Source organism: Rattus norvegicus, chromosome 3, assembly GCF_036323735.1.
Source record: "Rattus norvegicus strain BN/NHsdMcwi chromosome 3, GRCr8, whole genome shotgun sequence".
Taxonomy (NCBI): Eukaryota; Metazoa; Chordata; class Mammalia; order Rodentia; family Muridae; genus Rattus; species Rattus norvegicus.
Window position 1 is genome coordinate 164,812,827 of NC_086021.1, and position 19,445 is coordinate 164,832,271.

At 49.8% G+C, this 19,445-nt stretch overlaps 1 protein-coding gene across 4 annotated transcripts in view; it reads right to left on the reverse strand.

The window, feature by feature from the left end:
- Positions 1-571: 571 nt before the first annotated feature.
- Positions 572-19,445, reverse strand: part of Uqcc1 (ubiquinol-cytochrome c reductase complex assembly factor 1) — a 92,495-nt gene continuing 73,621 nt past the window's right edge. For 2 of the 4 annotated variants that reach the window (XM_039105862.1, XM_039105861.2), the window contains 3 exons: positions 12,651-12,728; positions 5,084-5,197; positions 572-2,191 (listed from right to left, as the gene is read on the reverse strand). In XM_039105862.1, the coding sequence (XP_038961790.1) occupies positions 2,057-2,191; positions 5,084-5,197; positions 12,651-12,728 (327 nt within the window). In that variant the 3' untranslated portion in view covers positions 572-2,056. Of the gene's footprint in view, positions 2,192-5,083; positions 5,198-12,650; positions 12,729-15,318; positions 15,548-19,445 lie in introns of those variants that run through there. The other 2 variants (NM_001109446.2, XM_039105859.2) reach the window with 2 other exon arrangements.

Below are 19,445 nucleotides of genomic sequence, written 5' to 3' on the forward strand. Positions count from 1 at the left end.
TAAGATTCCTTTAGTCAGCACAAGAGGTCCAGGTACAGGAGAGAGTGGGGTCCCTTCAGATAACCCCAAGCGACTCAGGGTGCTCAGGGGAGAGATGGATGAGACCTGTAAAAGCAGGCCGGGATGAGTGGGAGTCAACCAAACAGCCTGTGGCCTATCGAGTACCTGAGTTTTATCTTGAAGATGAGAGGGCCCAGTGTGGCAACCGACACAGGTGTTGGTGAATGAGGAGCTTTGTGGAGAGTTGCTGGATCCTAGCACTGAATGCTGTGGATATAATCTATGCGCAGGGACTCAGCTAGGCTTTGTGTGAACTCAGAACCTAAGGAAGGTGGGCAAGGGTACCGGCACGGTCGCAAATGACCTTTAAAGTTGCGAGCAAACTTTGAGGTTCCAGGACAGGAAAGCAAGCCCAGTAGCTAAGCTGGTGCTGCGGGTTGGGATCTGTGGCTAGGGAGCTGCCCTGGGCAGCAAATGGGTTAACGCTCAAATAACTTTTATATATGAATTAATGTGCAGAGTTAGGAGCCAAAATCTGTTCCATTAATTTTTCCATCCATTCCAGGAGCAGTTAGGTACACACAGTAAAGTTTATTTTGGTGCATGGCATACCTCAGTCCATTAAAAATAAATTAATCAGCAAATCCCTGCCTGGCTCGCCTCTGGTTTATGTAAATAGTGCCCAGATGTAATGAGTTACAAGGTGCTATTATCTCATACCCACAGAGGACGCCTCACTCCAGAGCCCCGCTTGCAACAAAAGCATCTTAAATAAACTGAGAAGGCGGCTTGATTTGTAATGTTTTCACAGAAGTGGCGCATACCTCACAGTATAGGGTTTCTTCATATGACTCATTTTATAGCAAGTTCAATGAAGGAAGCTGGGAGGGGGAAGGGAGGGGCGAGACGGTCCCCACCCCCATTCCTCAATTTCAGAAAACCTTCCAAGAGATGAGCCAGACTCAGAGAAGAGAGACCAGGCCCCTCGAGTGCCCAGATCCAGCTCCCATTACAGCACATGCTTTAGAAGCTGGGGAGGCTTGCGATGGTACCAACATGCCAGGAGAATGTTCTCTTTATCACACTATCTCATGTGAGGGGGGCCACGTGAGGAAAGAGTGTGTGTTCCCTCTGCACTTCACCGTGGGTGACAAAGGGACTTTTGTTCTTTCTAAATGACTTAGGATGTGACAAGCCCCTTGGTCCTCAGAGACCTCCTGGATCCCAGAGAACATGCCTGGCAGACTGTGCCTTGCCTAGACAGTGGCTCCTCTTGTGACCTGCAGACAGGAGCAGCAGGGAGCCCCTGACCTCCTCTCTTCCTCTTGCTGCCTCTAGCTGAGCTGGAGTTATCTCCTGAGCTTGGAGAATCCACAGTCTCACCTACGCCTTTCTTTTCTCTTGGTTTTTCAAGATAAGGTTCCTCTCCGTAACTCTGGCTCCCCTGACATTCACTCTGTAGACCAGGCTGGCCTAGAACGCAGAGCATCACCTGCCTCTGCCTCCCGAGTGCTTGGATTAAATACATGGGCCACTACACTGGGCTTTACCTATGTTTCTAAGAGACCTTGGAACAAAGAAAAACCATGGCAGAAATAAATCTCTCTTTTTAATGGCTACTTCAACCCCATGGCTCACAGATGGGGAACAGTATATGGTTACCTGCATTGACTTAGGGACATTACAAACTGCTCCAGGCACAGGGGGCCCTGGGTGAAGGCACCCCCTTTTTAACCTACCCATCCCTTCCTCAGCCTTCAGATAAAGCTCTCAGTCACGTGTGCTGCTGAAGGGGCGTGGGAAGTGTGCTTGGGGCTTCTCTTGAGGGAGGGAAGGTATCAGAAGAGCAAGAGGATCTCCCAGCAGCACCCCCACCAGATCAGACTCCTGGGCTCAGGAAGGAGAAACTCAGCACGAATGGACCGAGTGTTCAACAGGTGCTGTTCAAAAGTCAGTCCAGGCTGCCTTCTTCAGGGTCCTGGGGCAAACAGGCACTTCTTCCATGGAGGTTCCTCAGAGCCAGCCAACCGGCTGGCTGTCCGAAGGGACCAGTCTGTCAAAGACCTTCATCATTGTAAGTAGGAGCATGGGGCTTCAAGATGCTTTGTGGATTTTTCTCCACCAGAGGGCGCCATCTCACTTCCCCTGTCAGCAGCAGATCCTCCCCGTTCATGGAGTCCAGGTATTGCATCTGCAAGTAGAGAGGGGACAGAACAGAGGATAGGTGCTCACTCGAGGGAGACACAGCCTCCACAAGGAGAAGAGAGGGACAGGAATGATGGTGGGGGTTATCTGACTGTCCAGATCCAAGGTTACTACATAAAAAAAACTTGGAGAAATAATTACCCAGGGCGGCGGTTCTCAACCTCTGGGCCACGATCCCTTTGGGATCAAATGATCCTTTTGCAGAGGTCGCATATCAGACATCCTACATATCAGCATGTCAGATATTTACACTATGATTCTTAACAGTAGCAAAATTACAGTGATGAAGTAACAAGGAAGCAATTTTATGGTTGGGGTCACCACAACATGAGGGACTCTGGTATTAAAGGGTCACAGCATTAGGAAGGTTGAGAACTACTGGCCTAGTGACTCGCACTGTCACACATCTCCGCTCCGCCCACTCCAGATGAGGGACATTAACCACTGCTACACCCCCATCACAAAGTTCTTGCAGGCCAGGAGTTTGAGCGAATGACTGTTACTCCCTGCCCTCCACTGGTGGCACTGCACCGAGAGCAGCTGGAAATGTGTGTCTCATGGGGACCGGGGGTGGGGTGGGGTGGGGACACAGCAAGGTGTATGCAAAACACCACACGCCAGCTGGTTTTCTAGTGTCTGTGACTCCACTGTCCTTTAGTAGCCCTGTGGCTGCCCAGTGGGCTGTTTGCCTGGCCCCATTGGGCAGGCTCCCTTACAGAAGAGGACGGAAGACTGGGGGCGTCATCTTAGGTCTTGGATTGTCCCCTCTTCAAAGAGCTCACTGCTCCAGTCGCGTCTTACGATGCCTCTTGAACTTAGCCCCAGCCTCACCCGAGAGGTCCAGGTTTGCCAGGGAAGCAGCTCAACTGAAACAGAGCCCCGCCTCTTTCTGGCTCCTCTGCTCCTCCCTCCAATGCCACCATTTTGCCTTCCTCCCAGGTGGGTAGCCTCGACATAACTGCAGACATAACTGCTTATCAAACAGTAGCAGGTGTGTAGCGCCAGAGACTGCTCAAGACTCAGCGTACTGGGCTGCCATGACACTCCTCTCCTTGGTCTTCCCCAGCACCCTCCTGAACCTGGGTCACACGACAGGCTGATTGGCTGCCTGTGACCTGTCTGGGTCCTGGAGGGGAGGACTGACACAGCAGGTCCTCAAGGCATGGCCGAACTGGGTCCCCATCAATAGCTCCTTGCTTTCTTAGGGCCACTACTGCCCACTTCTAATGGTTCCAAGTGAGACTATTCACAAAGACATTAGTTATGGCAAACTCTTCCTTCTGGGCCCCTGGGAAGGTCCTAGCTGTCATGGCCTTTGGCACAAGCCCACTAGGCCAAATGGGAAAATTGGGTGGGTCTCAAAAAAAAAAAAGTATTTACTTTGCCAATTTCAATCCCTGTCCGAGAGTGAGGCTCTCCAGCCGGAAGTGCCTTCTCCCTGGCTTTGGCAGATCTCAAGAACTGTCTAACGGCAGTCTTGACTTCAGGAGTTCCCTACCATCTGTCTGTCAACAGCTTCCGCATGTCTGCCTTTCTGCAGGCAACTAGCTGGTCCTATTTGCCCTGTCTGCTCTAGAGCTGGGGTCTAGCCTTCCCTTTCCTGGCTGTTGGAGGCTAGCAAGGCCATGGGGGTGAACTCGGGAGTTACTGTGGCACGATGCCCCTCCTACCCCACAGGCTGAGTCCACAGGCGTGGCTCACGAACAGCCCGATCCGGTGAGCTGTCTGCAGCAGCTGTGGCCTCTGGTGGTTAAATGATTCACCCAGCTTGGGGTCTGAGGCCAGTCATGCAGGCTGAACCAACTGCGAGACCCCGGAAAAGCCTCCACGGGCCACCTCAGGATGAGTGAGTTCATTCATTCAGCAGGCATTAGTTTCCTACCCAAGCAGGTCTGGGGCAAGAGATCAGGAGTTAATTCACATTATTAGCCGTGCTCAAGGAGTCCTTCCGAAAGAGCTCCCTGGAAGCTTTAGAATCAGGAGCCCTGAAAAGTCAGGAGTAAGGCCCTGACCGGGGGACCCCGATCGATAGTGAAGAGCGGCCAGTGGGGAGAGCTAGAGATGTCTGTTAGGTGTTGCCTGAAGCCTGGCTCTGCTACATGTTAGGAGCGGGGAAATCTACGAGTACACAATGGGCATGGTGGGTGTCACTATGCCTCCTGCCAGCTTCCAGGACTGAGGGCGTGGTATTTAGCACAGCCCCCAGCCCCCAGCCCCCAGCCCCAGCAGTAACGAAACAGCGAATGAATAGCCATGGCTTTCTGAAAGCAGATTGAGCTTTCTTTCCTCTCTGTCCCCATCCCTAGGATCCTTGGCCCCGTCACAGCTGGACACGGACACGCTCTTTCTTTGTTTTTTTCTCCCCAAGAAAGAAACAGTCTTGAAAAGACAAGAGAGTCCTGGAACTCTCTATGTAGGCCAGGCTGACTTTGAACTTAGAGATCTGTCTGCCTCTGCCTCCCAAGAGCTGGGATTAAAGGCATTGCCACTACGACTGAGCTGAAGACGTTCATTGACAAGCTAGGCCTGGTGGCTCACAGGTAAAGGCAGGAGGATCGGGAATCAGGGCCAGCCTGGGCTACAGGAGAGAAACCTTGTCTGAAAGAAAGAGAAAGAGAGCCGGAAGGAAGGAAGGAAGGAAGGAAGGAAGGAAGGAAGGAAGGAAGGAAGGAAGGAAGGGAAAGGAAAGGAAAGGAAGAAAAGGAGGGAGGGAGGAGCCCTGTTTTCGGCAGAGCGCTTGCTGCTTATGAGATTGGGTCAGAATCCCTTAAACTAGCTCCTGGTGTGTTCCTCTTATCACCTGCCAAGGTGCTAATGGCATACACTCAGGAGGATGCAGATGCCGCCATGTTTGCACAGGGAGAGAGATGGTGCTGACCTGTTTCCTCACATACTCCACCAGCAGTTCAAGCTGCCGAGGGTCTTCACATTTTTGATTGAAGAAAGTTCTCCAGAGAGCAGCAGCCAGGCCGTGATCATCTGAAAGGATCCCCTGAAACAGAACAGGAGGTATCTTGCAGAGCCACGATACAGAACTTGGATATTTCAATGGGAGACCAGAGAATAGATTCAGAAGGAGCGAGAGGGCATTGGGAGAGCTTCTGAAAACATCCGGCCAGGCGTTTGGGGGTTTGTTGAGACAGGGTTTAACTGGGTAGCTCTGGCTCGTCTGATGGAACGCACTATGTAGACCAGGCTGGAACTCACAAAGCTGCCTGTGCCTCCCGAGTGGTGCTTCTTTGTTTAAAAGTAAATCTTATTTTTAGTTTATGTGTATGAGGGTTTGGCCTGCATGTGCACCACATTCGTGCCTGGAATGAGCAGAGACCAGAAAAGTGTGTCCGATTCCCTGCAACTGGAGCTGAGGTAGTTGTGAAGCAGCACACGGGTGCTAGGAATAAAGCCCAGGTCCTCTGGAAAAGTAGCCAGTGCTCATAACCACTGAGGTCTCCCAGCCCCTCAACCATTCTTTTCATATAGAAGAACACGGGACTCTGAGGGTCATGGCACTGGCTAAGGTAACGCAGAGCTGGTGCCTGTGTTTGGCGGACCCTTCCAGGTAAGGTTCATCCAACCCTACCTTTCTGTGCCTGGCCTAGACAATGAACGCCTGCAAAGCCCAGGAAGGCTAGCACAGCAGCCATACTTGTGCTGCTGTTAACAAAGTGCGGGCTAGCAGCACTGCTAGTCTGTTTGCCTGGGCATGGGGATGGATGTGGCTTCTCACACTTGCGTGGTCCAAGGTCACACATCTGCAAGGTAGCAAGCTAGCTCTTTGGGAAAAGGGACTGGGTACCTTGCCTTCACTGTTACCCATGAGGAGAGGAGCAGGCTGCTTAGCTGGGTGGCCATGGGTGTCAGGGGGCTGCACCTGCTCCGAGCCTGGCTGTGTGCCTGATATTGCCTCTCCTGGCTCTGGGAAGTCTATTTGGAAGCCCAGATATTCTAGAGGCCAATTAAAGACATTTTCTAGCTCGGACCTCTAGTGCAGGGAGGATGAAGGCGACAGAGGGAGAGGCCCCAGAAGTGTTTTGTGCCTTTGTGCAAGGTAGGTCATGGAACTGAAGTGCTGCCTTGGACTCAGAAAACTGGACTGAGTCTGAGTTCTGCCACAGTCAGGTTTGATGGTAACAGTTAAACCCCAGTCTCGGGCTTCTTGGGGACTCAGAGCAATGAAAACATTTGCTCTAAAACGGGTGTGGTGGTGCATACCTCTAACCCCAGACCTGGAGCAGTGGAGGTAAAAGGAAACACTTGTTCTATCGATACCATCCTCAGATTACAGAGATGAGGTAATGTGCCCCGGGGGTGTGGCTCAGTAAGCACTCGCTTAGTATCTTCAAAGCCCTGGATTCAATTCCTAGTTCCACCACACAAAAAAAAGTAACGGGTTTTAAAAATAATTCCACTTACTGATTTTGCAGGCATGCGGGTTTGGGTGTACCCACGCCACAGGGTGCACGTGACGGTCAGGGGACAACCATCAAGGGTTGGTTCTCTCCTTTCCCCATGCGGGTCCCTGGGATCCAGCTTGGCCCATAGGCTTGGTGGTAACTTTCTTAACCAAGTGAGCTCGCGCTAGCACAGCTTTTTGATTTTTGCAACAGGGTCACCCAGGGCTGCCCTTAAATTCTCTACGTAGCCAAGGGAGGCCTTGAACTCCTGACTCATTGGCTACGCTGTGCCAGGTTGCAAAGCCATTTTAAAAGTGAAATATGTTGGGCACAATACATAAGAGCACGCTTTAGTTAGCAGCCGATACGGCTGAGACAGCCAGACCACCTAAGTTCAATACCAGCTCAGTCACTTGATGTAGCAGCCTTTGAGAAGCCCTTACTTACCCTGCTGGAGCCTTGGTTTCTCAAGAGTTAGCCAAGCCTGATCATTCCTACCCCACAGAGTTGCAAGCATTAAGAGACAAGGTCCATGAAATGTCTTCATGTAATGAAGACTACGGAGACTCAGGGGCATTTAGTTCTTGTTATACAGTGGTCCAGCCTCACGGGCCTCGAGGTGTCTGAAGCTGATGCCAGGTCAGCTATCAGAAAGGTTTTTAACAAATCGGTGGGGAGACATTTTACCTGCTTCTGTTAAATGACCCCCCCCCCAGGTCCACAGCTGAAGACCATCCTGGTGTGGTGGCTGAGCTAGGGAAATTCACTTCTAGTGATGGTAACGCGGCCAAGGACAAGCTCAGGCACACCATCTTCCCGCAAGCCATTTGCAAACACAACAGGCCGCCTGCATGTGAAGTGCTCTGGGCACAGGCAGGATGCTGTTGGCTGAGACCCACTTATGTGATATTGGAAGGAGTGGGTGGGCGTGTCACAGGGGCTTGGAGGATGAGCAGAGCCCGGAAAGAGAGAAGCAGGGAGTCAAGGCTTGCTGCACTCAGGGATGCCTGGAGCAGGGGGAGATGGCTGGGACAGGCCAAATCCATACACAGGGGTCCTGAGAAGTTAGAAGAAAAGGGGGACTCAGGAGGTGTTAGCCCTGCCAGCAACCTGTTCCAGACTACCAGGCTTCTTTGCCAGCTAACGACTACCTGTGTCACACAACACGGGTGTGATTACCCCCTCTTGACAGATAAGCTCTGAGGCTCAGAGGTTATCGAGGTAGCTGGTGTTGAAAGGGGACCGTCCCTGCACTGCTGAGGCCAGGAACGGTGTCTGCCTCGTCATCACACAGTACCAGTGTGCTGGAGATGGCAGACTCCAGCACCAAACCCAGCCTGTTAATAACTCAGCGAGAAGGGAGTCTCCTCAGGTCTGCAAACCAGCAGAAGAGGAGAGAGATACGCGGGAGCCAAGCGCTAAGGTGCAGGGCAATTTCCCACACTCTAACAGGTTGCCCACTGTTTACCTCGTGGCATAAAAGGCGTTCTTTAGGAAATTAGGGTGTCTAGGTCTAGAGTAAGAGAAGTCATGGCACTGTCCTGGGAACTAGCACCACGTGCTTAGTTAGCATAATGCCAAGAGTGCAATCACAGCGGCTACACTCAGCCCTCAGGGACCTTGTAATCCAGAAGCAGAGGGTAGCACAGAGCAAAGCCCTGGGCACTGAGCAGATGCTAAGGCCCTGGGTGAGACCGAGATCCATCCACTGCTGCATCTGCCCCTCACCCTCACCCTGTACTTGAGAATGCGTCCTGGGAGAGCTCCCCCTGGCCACACCGAACCCTCCACTGTCATCGTCCATCAGTGCACTCTCTTAGTACTGGGTCTTTATCCACTCGCTCAGTAGCTACTCCAGTGCCACCTGCCTCAGTGGCTGCGGTGGGAAGGAGATCAAGCCAACTGTGATTCACCAACATGCCCCTCATCCATCGCACACGATAAACACCAAACCCTCTGTTGCATGGATGGACGGTGAAACGCAGAGCCCACCACAGGGATCCAGAGAGCTTAGGGAAGTCTGTGCAAAGAAATGGCCTTTGAAAATAAGGAGGATCAGGCTGGAGAGATGGCTCAGCGGTTAAGAGCACTGACTGCTCTTCCTAGGGGTCCTGAGTTCAAATCCCAGCAACCACATGGTGGCTCACAACCACCTGCAATGGGATCTGATGCCCTCTTCTGGTGTCTGAAGATAGCTACAGGGTACTTATGTATAATAAACAAACAAACAAACCTTTAAAACAAAACAAAAAAGATTTTTTAAAAGTTTTAGCCAGGTGTACTGTGAATGCCTTTCTTTAATCCCAGCACTTGGGTGGCAGCACTAGCTGGGTCTCTGAGTTCAAGGCCAGCCTGATCTACAGAGTGAGTTCCAGGATAGCCAGGGCTACGCAGAGAAACCCTGGCTGAAAACAACAGACCAAAAAGGAAAAGGGAGAATTAGCTGGGCGTGGTAATTCCCAAGCACTGGGAGGTGGAGAAAGGAGGATGTCTGTGAGTTTGAAGCCAGCCTGGTCTACACAGCAAGCTCTGGGACACCCAGCATGTTTAAAAACAACTAAATAAACCAGGCTGCAGAGACAACTCAGTGGTCGTGAGCCCTGGTTTGGTTCCCAGCATCCACATGGTGCCTCACAGTCGTCTGTAACTCTAGTTACGGGGCATCTGACGCCTTCTCCTGGCCTCCACTGTCGCCAGGCATGCACTCGACACACAATATACATGCAGAGAGATATAAATAAATCAATCCATCTGGGAGTACGAGGAGAGCTTCAGGACACTCTAACAAGAGAGAGCAGTGCATGAAAGAACGAGTCCTTCAAGGTAACAAGCTGACCCTCAGGTCCAGGAGAGTTGATCAGGCTCAACATTATCTTCAAGGATGGAGGCCAAAAGACTCCCATGGAGGACAGGCAATGAGGCTAAACCACAACCAGGGAGTACACGGGAAGGACCCATGACTCCAGCCGCATACATAGCAGAGGATGGCATTGTCTGGTATCAACAGGGGGAGAGGCCCTTGGTCCTATGAAGGCTCAAACCCCAGTGTAGGGGAACGCCAGGGAGGTGAGGTAGGACTGGGTGGGGGGGGGGAGCATCCTCATAGAGGGGAAGGGAAAGGGGGGAACCCAGAAAGGGGATAACATTTGAAATGTAAATACTTAAAATATCCAATAAAAAAAGGGAAATAAATAAATGAGAGAGAGAGAGAGAGAGAGAGAGAGAGAGAGAGAGAGAGAGAACAACAGGTCACAGAAGGCCTGTGACACAGTAGAGCATCAGGAAGGGCACCAATGGGGCCTCTGGCACACGGTTGTTGAGAATCAATGGGGCCAACAAGATGAGGATGTGGAGAGATTCCTTTAGTTAGTCTTGAGCAGGCCTAGAACCTTGTGATTGCAGAGTGTTCTAAAGAATGCTGAACCCACATGGCTGCCCACCTATGCCAGTTAAATCAGAACCTGTGGGTGACGGGTTCCTCATACTGAAATTTTTCGACCATTTCCCAGATGAATAGTGCATTTTTCAAGCTTTTTCTGCTTGTCACCTGTGTGCTTGCCGAAGCACCAGGTGGCTCCTACTGAATGGAAGCCTTCACTGGGGACTAGGGGTGAGATTTAAAGCATCTCCTGGGTGAAGCCTTCACTGGGAACTAGGGGTGAGATTTAAAGCACCTCCTGGGTGTAGAACATGAGACTCCCCATGCTCCAAGCAGGTGGGACTAAACCACATAGACAGCAACAAGTAAACTCACCGGGAAAACAAGACAAAAAGACAGAGCTGATAAATTTGAAAGGGAAAAGTGGGTTGGGATGGGATGGGGAATGGGGGATATGATAGGATAACAGGAGCAAGAGGAACTTGTAGGAGAGGGAATGAGAGGTGGGTTTTAATCAAAACACAGTATATACATGCATGAAATTCTCAAATAATGAAAAAAGAGGAGACTAAAAAGCCTCCAATGGACTAGAGACATAGCTAATTTGGCAGGGCACTTACCTAGCATGCATAAAGCCCTGTGTTCAATCCCTAACACATATAAATCAGTGACAGACCATTGCAGCCGAGATTATAGGCATGTGCCGCCGTGGTTCAGGGAATCAAACCCCGGGCTTTGTGAATTCTGGGCAATAATGTACCAACTGATCTGCACCCCAGCCCTGCCCTGAATGTTTCTTCCCCTCCTCACTGTGTGCCTCCTCACTGTGTCGACACCAGAGACACACGGGGCACTGTCCCTTCCCAGAGAAAACCCAGTAGACCAGGCGACAGACTATTTGTGCTAGTGTGCGCTGTAAGCATTCCGGGCAGGTGGAAGGAGCTGAGCCTGGGGACGGTTAGGGGCCCTTTCCCAGGAGGGGAGTGGGAATGCACATCATTTATTAAGAATAGAACAAGCTGTGAGGAATGCCGTGAGCATGCACACGGGGGCTCGTTATACCGACTTAACTTTTCTACATGCTTCAAGTTTCCGTTATAAAGCTGGAGGGCTGGGAAAGATACAGAGACAACAGGTGAACCTGGAGACACCCTGCTAAGTGAAATAAGCAGTAACAGAAGAGCAGACACTAAGATTCCACTCCCATGAGTTCTAGTCAAATTCAGAGAGTGACATAAAACGGAGGTTTCCAGAGGCTGAGAGGAGGAGGGAGGGAGGAGGAGAGGGAGGAGGAGGAAGTAGGGAATTAGCATTTAATGGGATAGCGTATGAGATTGTGATCTCATACACACAGCTCTGTGCAGAAAGTACTCTGAAGAAAGGCGTGTAGGTGCAACTCATTTGCATAAAGCCGAGGAACTGCTGTGAACGCACAGATAACACTTGAAGGAGATCAACGCCCTGTGACTTCACCTCGGTGCTGGATAGAGAATGGGTCTTCGAGCTTCAAGCAGGAACATGCCTAGTTCTGTGAACTTTAAAGATGAGGTGATGGAACTAGGCGTGGTGTTGTATGACACTAAGCCAGTAATCTCAGCACTTGGGAGGCAGAGGCCGAGGCAGGTGGATCTCTGAGTTCCAGCCCAGCCTGGTCTACAGAGCGAGCTCCAGGATAACAAGGCTACGCAGAGAAACCCTGTCTGGACAAAAAGAAGTAAGATAAGCACTGGGGGGTGAGGGGATGGCTCAGAGGTCCAGAGCGTTTGTCACTTTTGCAGAGGAACTAGACTCAATCCCCAGCTTCCACAGGATGGCTCAAAGTCGTCATAACTCCACTTACAGGGGATCCACTGGCCCTTCTGACCTCCACAGCACCAGGCATCATGAGGCACACATGTAGGCAAAAAGTTCACACACATCAATGAGTTATGTGCTACTTTAAAAGGAAACTTGAAACAGCATACCTTAGTCCCACATCCCACAGACCGTGTTGACACACGGGTGTCTTGCTTTCTCTGGGAGGAGCTGGGGCAGTGGCAGTATCTGATTCGCCTTTGTGCCCCATCCCGCACCCATTGGGCACTCAATGCTAACTAACTGAATGTTGACCGATCTATATAGTGCGCATTTCCCCCAGCATTGGATGAAGAAGAAAGAGATACTAAGCAATAACAGCGAGTGGAGAATATGGTCCCCAGAGCTTCCCTCACATGTCCTCAGAGGCTCCATGAGGCTGGAGAGATGGCCCAGGGGCTACAAGCACTCGCTGCTCTTAAAGAGACTCACTTAGTGACTCACAACTGTAAACTTCAGCTCCAGAGGATCCAGTAGCCTCTTCTGGCCTCTGCATACACACACACACACACACACACACACACACACACACACACACACACACGCAGCCTTTGTTGGGGCAGAGTATGGTTGTGTACCTCTTTGGTTCCTAGCACCCATGCTGTGTGGCTCACAAGTGCAGCCCCCAGGGCCTGCCCTGGCCTGATCTCCACAGGCACTGACATGCAGCCTTACACACGTGGCAGACACTCGCACAGACACACATACATAAGTTAAAATTCTTTCTATGGAAGGAAGAGGAGTGGGAGGGAGGGAGGCTGACGGGCCTTTGCTGGGGAGGCCACGCACACAGCCTGATGCTCAGCCGATGATCTTACCTCATCGTATCCCAAGACTGCTGCGTAGAAATTGTTTGTCATGAGGGCCATGTTCTTCTTTAGGATGTAGGAATTAACCTATAAAAACAAAAACAGGAAAGTAAGGAGGAGCACGGTGCCACTTAGCTGTCATAGGCTAACACGGAAGGGAACTCAGTCTAGGCTGCTCTTGGATGTCGGGATTCCCCACGATGAAACTGCTGCTTCCTTCGGATTTTGATTCAAAGCTACATAAATTTTATTTTTTTTAAAGATTTATTTATTTATTTATTTATTTATTTATTTATTTATTTAATGTGTGTGAGTACACTGTAGCTGTCTTCGACACACCATAAGAGGGCATCAGATCCCATTACAGATGGTTGTGAGCCACCATGTGGTTGCTGGGATTGGAACTCAGGACCTCTGGAAGAGCAGTCAGTGCTCCTAACCACTGAGCCATCCCTCCAGCACCCGTTACATAAATTTTAATGAGTGGACCCTCAACTGCATGTCTGGTTGTGAGTTTGTGCTGGTGATCACACAGCGTCAGCACCCGGCCTGATTACAAGAGCTTACGGCCTAGCATAGGACAGCGGGCATTAAGGACCACTCTCAGGGCAGCAGCCCACTCCAGGAGTCCATAGCACCCAGGGGTCAGAGGATCAGAAGTTCAAGGTCATAATGAGTTTACCACACGTCAAAAACAAACAGAAGGGCCATCGAGGTGGCTTGGCAGGCAATGGTGCTCAATACCCAATCTGACAACCAGAGTTTGCTCCCCAGGACCCATACCACGGAAGGAGAGAAGTGACACCCGTAAGTTATTCTCTGATTTCCACACACACACACGTGAACAAATAAGTATAATTTAAATTATTATCTTACTACCCATGTGTGTGGGTGTGCATGTGTGCATGTATGTGTGTATGCCTGTGGAGGGCAGAACCGAGCATCGGATCCCCTGGAACTGTTGTCACAGCAGGTGTGAGCCACCATTTGGGTCTTAACCACTGAGTCACCTCTCCAGCTCCGGCAATTAAAACTTTATTTTATCTTACTTTTAGACAGGGTCTCTCTATGTAACACTGGCTTGCCCGGAACTTACTTTGTAGATGAGGCTGGCCTGGACTCGCTGTGATCTGCCTGGCTCTGCCTCCCAGGTGTTGGGACTAAACATGTGGCATTCCCACACCAGGCTTGAAAGTTTTTAATGAAACAAAGCTACCACTACCCAACGGCTCAAATCACAAATGAAGGACAAATGAATTTCAGTGCAAATGGCCTCATGTTGGAGACCTGAGAAAGTCTCCATTAGGAGGACGAATTTAAGTGGCCCTGAGAGAAGGGCTGCAAGAGCTATCCTGCAGACAAGAGTGAAGACCCAAGTTCAAATCCCGGAACCCTTACAGCTACCTGCAACTCCTGTTCTAGGGATGTTGACACCTCTGACCTCTGCAGACACTGTCCTTCATGTACACAGACATACACACACACATACACAGACACACACACAGGCACAGACACACACACACACACACACACACACACGTACATACACAAACACACACACACAGGCACACACACACTCTCTCTCACACTCACGGAGTTTAAAAAGTCCTTAAGCGGACTTGGGGAAAGGAGTTTAACAGGACAGAGAGAGACTGAGAAGAGGAGGCTCTTGAGACAGGAAATGAGGGGTGCAGAGGTGAGGGATGGGATATTTGGGAGCTACCAGACAGTGAATAGTAGAAGCACTGCCCCACTATGGTAGGGAATGTCTCAAGGGCTGCTCAGAAGAGCTTATGGTGAAAGGTAAGATGAGGGGACATCTGCGAGGTGCTGAGAAAGAAGGAGCCTCGGAGGCTGCAGGAGGAGGGGACACTGAGAGCTGTTGTTACCAGGAAGGGATTGTTGTAGAAACAGAACTCCTGTGAGACTCATGAGTTCAGACACCTGCGGTCTGCGGCCGTTCACCAAATGTCAAGGCTTAAAGGTCCACTGGAGGCAGGGGCCATGTGCTGTTCCTCTTTGGGATACAGGAGAAAAGCTTATCACTACACAACTCGGGCTACAAAGTGTTACTTGGCTTGACAGGCTCAAGAACTGCCAAGCATCCTTTAGAGCCTCAGGTAGAGACTAAGCGTCCTGCTTAACGGTCCTTACCAGAACCCAGATATAGATGTGTTATGGTCACCAATGGCTGACAGCCTGGGAGACTGGGGAATGAACATGATGTGCCCTGATGCTCATGACCCTCATGACTCGTGACTCATTACCCATTCAAAGCCAGTGTCCCTTGTTACTGCACAGGCCCCGTGCTTCCAGGATAATTCACTTTGGATCATGAAATAGTCACTTTTTCATCTCTGGGATAATATACCCGAAAGAAGTCACCTAAGGGGGGAAGGATTAATGTTGGCTCATCAATGGAAGATGTGGCTTTAGGCATTCGGCAGGGGAGTCAGGTTGCTGGTTCACAGCTTGGTGAATGGCTAAGCAGAAAACCTGGACCAGCCATGAGGACCCAGTCCCCTGCAATGTACTTTCTCCACGTAGCCCCACCTCCAAAAGGTCCCACGCCTTCCTAACATTCATCACCTAGAAACCCGTGTTCAAACACATGAGCCTACAGGAGGTCACTTTACATTCAAGCCACAATATAATTATTAAGTCAAAGACCAAGTGATTTTTTTTTAAAAGATTTATTTATTTATTATATATAAGTACACTGTAGCTGTCTTCAGATACACCAGAAGAGGGCATCGGATCTCTTTACAGATGGTTGTGAGCCACCATGTGGTTGCTGGGAATTGAACTCATGACCTCTGGAAGAGCAGTCAGGTGCTCTTAACCGCTGAGCCATCTCTCCAGCCCAAGACCAAGTGATTTTTATCCTGGGGTTCATACACTGGTCTCTGGAGGTCAGAAGAGGCAAAAGGATTTGGGTTTAGATTCAGAAAACCCAGATTCAAGTCATAGCCCTGGTATATCTTTTGGATGTGGTCTTGAGCAGGTAGACCTCTCTGAGGCTGTTTTGCCTTTCAAATACCCTGCACACAAGAACTGTTCTCAAGAGCATGTGAACTTGTTTACGTTCATTCATTGACAGCATACCCTGGAAGTCTTGGTGAACGGCATCAAACTCTGGGAGCACAAGGAGCTCTGAGTAAGACCTGGCTTGTTTGTACAAAACTAAAGCTGAAGCCAGCTCCAGTGCCTTACAGTCATGGACAATTTTCAAAAGTAAAGAGAGAATTGTGGAGTTCGTGGCTGGAAAATATGAGATTGGTGGTAGGTGGGAGTGTAAGCCATGACCTTTCCTACCTGCCTTCAAGCCAGGCCAGACAAACCACTGCTGCTTTGTGCTCTCAGAGTTCTGTGTGCGTTTCTCCCCCTAGGTACACACTATGGTTGGGGTTGCTTATAGACCTGTCTCTCCCACCAGACTGTGAGCCACTCAAGCTTGGGTCACAGGAAGCAGGACTGAATCATTTTGGCACCCGAACACCTGGCCCAGCACAGGGGCTAGGACGGACATGCTGATAATGAGTCCTTACAAGGTCGCCATCCAGGGCTGGGGCTGGAGCTTGGGTCCGGGTACTTGCCCAGCATTATGTAAAGCCTTGGATTCAGCACCACGAACAAAAGTGAGGGCCACTCACAGCATGCCCTGTCCTATACCACAAATTATTTTGTTTTGTGTTTTAGCTGAAGGGACACCTTGCATGCTTCTGTAATCCCACAAATAAATATGACTACATCTCTTTCTACTGCTTAATCTGACGTGCTTCGGTGAGAGAGTCAGGACAGACCAGAGTCGGAGCTCACTGCTCTGACTGGAGGATGTGATGTCGCCCAGCCCTCTGAATACCCACTTGTATTCTTCTTACTTATGTGCTGGTTGTTCTCCTAACTATGGGAGACGACCAGAGCCAGAAAAGCATGTCAGGGGTGTACAGTGTTAGTTAGGGCAAGGCACCACTTCTAGGAACATATTCACCAAACCTACTCAGTCGGCAGTCAGTGTGCAGACTGCATGATGCTAGCTTTGACGCTGAAGGGCCTTCGGGGGTCACTTGGCCTGGTGACCCCGAGGGAGGAAAGGAGTCAGTGTGGGGAAGCTCAAAGATGGAAAGAGGCAGATCCGGGGTAATATATCCGGTTGCCATCAGAGCAGAGCAAACAATGCTGTTCTGCAAAGATCCCCCAAATATTCCATAAAGCTTGGTTTGTGTTTTTCCTGTGCACTCCCCACCACCTCTGCCGAGAGACGGCCAGCTGCCACAGCTAAGAGCGGCTCTCGGGTCCCGTCGCTCAGGCTGGATTAGACATGAAAACGTCCATTTCTGAAGTTCCATCACTGCAACACAGGGCCTCCCGCGGCACATGAAGGAGCTTGTTCCTGAGCTACTGGACTCACCCCACTGGGCCTTCGTGGCCGGAGCTTCCCTCAGCTGAACCCCCTACCTGACTCCGCTCCCTCACTTTGTGCAGGATCCCGCATCCCCGTGCCAGGTCACCTGTATGGGGCATGTTGCCTGTGAACGTGCAGCTCCCCCAGCAGAAGATGGGATGGGGCTGTTTGCTTGTTCACGTCTTCTGCTGTCCATAATGCTTTGCTTTTTATAAAAACCCATACATACTGAGCCACCACATGGGAAGGAGCCCTTCATATGTTACTCATATTTTCCCATTTATTTAAGCTATTAAAATTCATGCAGATATTTTATAAGCCATCGGGATTCGATGGCTGCTATTACTGAATGTTTAATAATAAACTAAACAGAAGAAATCAGAGGGTTAAATGATGACTGCAATTCCTGTAATGACTTAATTAAATTTTTATTGAGTACATAAACTATGATGTCACTTCTAGCCAACCATGGCTCTGCTTTCGCAGCATGTCACAGGGCGGGAGCGCTCAATAGGAGGCTAAATGAGCAGCAGGTCTCTGCTGAGATGGGGGAGGGAGCAAGGCTCATGTAACACACTCAATAAATTATCCGTTCATTTTTAAACAAAGTCCATGAGTTATAATATATTTGCCATGCACTTTTTATGACATAATAAAAATGTTACCTTAAGGATTACTTAACACATACTACAAATGTTATAGCAGAGGCAGGCACAAGGGGCAAAGAAAACAAACACGAACGGGCCAGGGACGGGTCCTGGAGTTTATGTCCCGGGGGAATGGCACAGTATATTAAAGGGGAATGCAAAAAACAGGGGGTACAAGTGTTCAGGGTTACTAATCAGCAGATTAATGAATGAGACGGCCATCAGGGAGCACACGAGAGGGGATCTCGCAAGGCGCACATTTAATTAAGGGGCGCATTCTCAAGGAGGGACATGGGGTTGAAAGAGATGCTAGTTCATCTGAGGCCAATCTCCGGCCTGTCCCCTCAGTGCTGTAGCCTTTAAGGACATTTAGAGACTACTCAACAGAGGACTAGACTGTGGTGTAGCCTGAAGGAGATCGTGCTTTAACCTCTGTGAGTCCTGGAACGGCTTCACGACTTTTCTAGGTCATTTTTCTTAAATCTCATTCCCTTGTGACCCCCATGTTCATTTAGGCCTTGGTCAGAATCAACTCTGCCATTTCCCTGGCACAAGCCACATTAACAGGAGTCCTTCTTGTCTTTACTAATAGAAGGGATGCTGGTTCCTTCCCATCGTCAACGATCTAGCCTTCAAAACACTTTCTCCCTAAGCCTACAGGGGCCAACACCGATGTGAGGCTCGGAACCGGTCACAGAAGTAGCTGTCATCGATAGCTAAGTGTGCTAAGCGTTATGCTAGCTCAGTTGATCTTCCTGAGGAACTCTGAGAGGGTATCATTTTAGCAACATTCTTTTAAATTCCAGTTTGCTGGTTGAGATCTCGATTTAAAGGCTGACTGGCCTGATGATGCACCAAAGGGCAAGGACATGGTTGGCAGTAAGAGCTGCAGAACCAGCCACCTTAATTTTGAATGGTCACATAGCGTAACAGGCCATTCCTTAGGTTCGTTGAAAAGCAAATCAAGCAAGAAGAGGTGCCAGGCCTGGTGGCACATGTCTTGTAATCCCAGCACTTGGGAGGCAGACATATCAGAAGCTCAAGGTCAGCTTTAGTCTACAAAAGGAGTTTGGGGCTAGCCTGGGCTACGTCTTGAAACCAAACTAACAAATCTAAAAGATGGCTGTCCTTGGAAATCGCCATCACTTAGCCAGTTGACAGGCATTCAGATATAATGCTGAAAAGCAGCTGATGAGATCGTGAGGCAACCGAATGTCTGCTTAATATGCTCAAGGTCAGGACACACACACACACACACACACAAAAAACACACAAACACACACACACAAACACACAAACACACACACACAAACACACACACAAACACACACACACACACACACACACACACACACACACACACTTTGGAAGCTTTGGATTGTTATCTTGTTCGACAAGTTTCAGACGTAATCTGAACAGGGGTATTAACACCTGACTTGGAAAAGTCGTGGCTTTAACAGAGACGCTGCAGTGCAGAATTCAAAAGTGGCTGCGAGGCCTCTATTTAAAATCTGTATTGATGGTGATTGTGATGGGAAGAAAAATTTACATATTACATGGATACATGATGTGATACTGTGTTCATGTTTAGGCCTTCTTTATGCCTTGGAGTTAGAGCTTGTCCACTCGTGGCACATGCAGCTGAACCAGCCCACTGACATATGAAGAATCACACAGATAAATGAAAAAGTTGTTCACTTCTGTACTTTGGAAATAGGGATAAAATGGAAACAACTAAAAATCAGCAGAAAA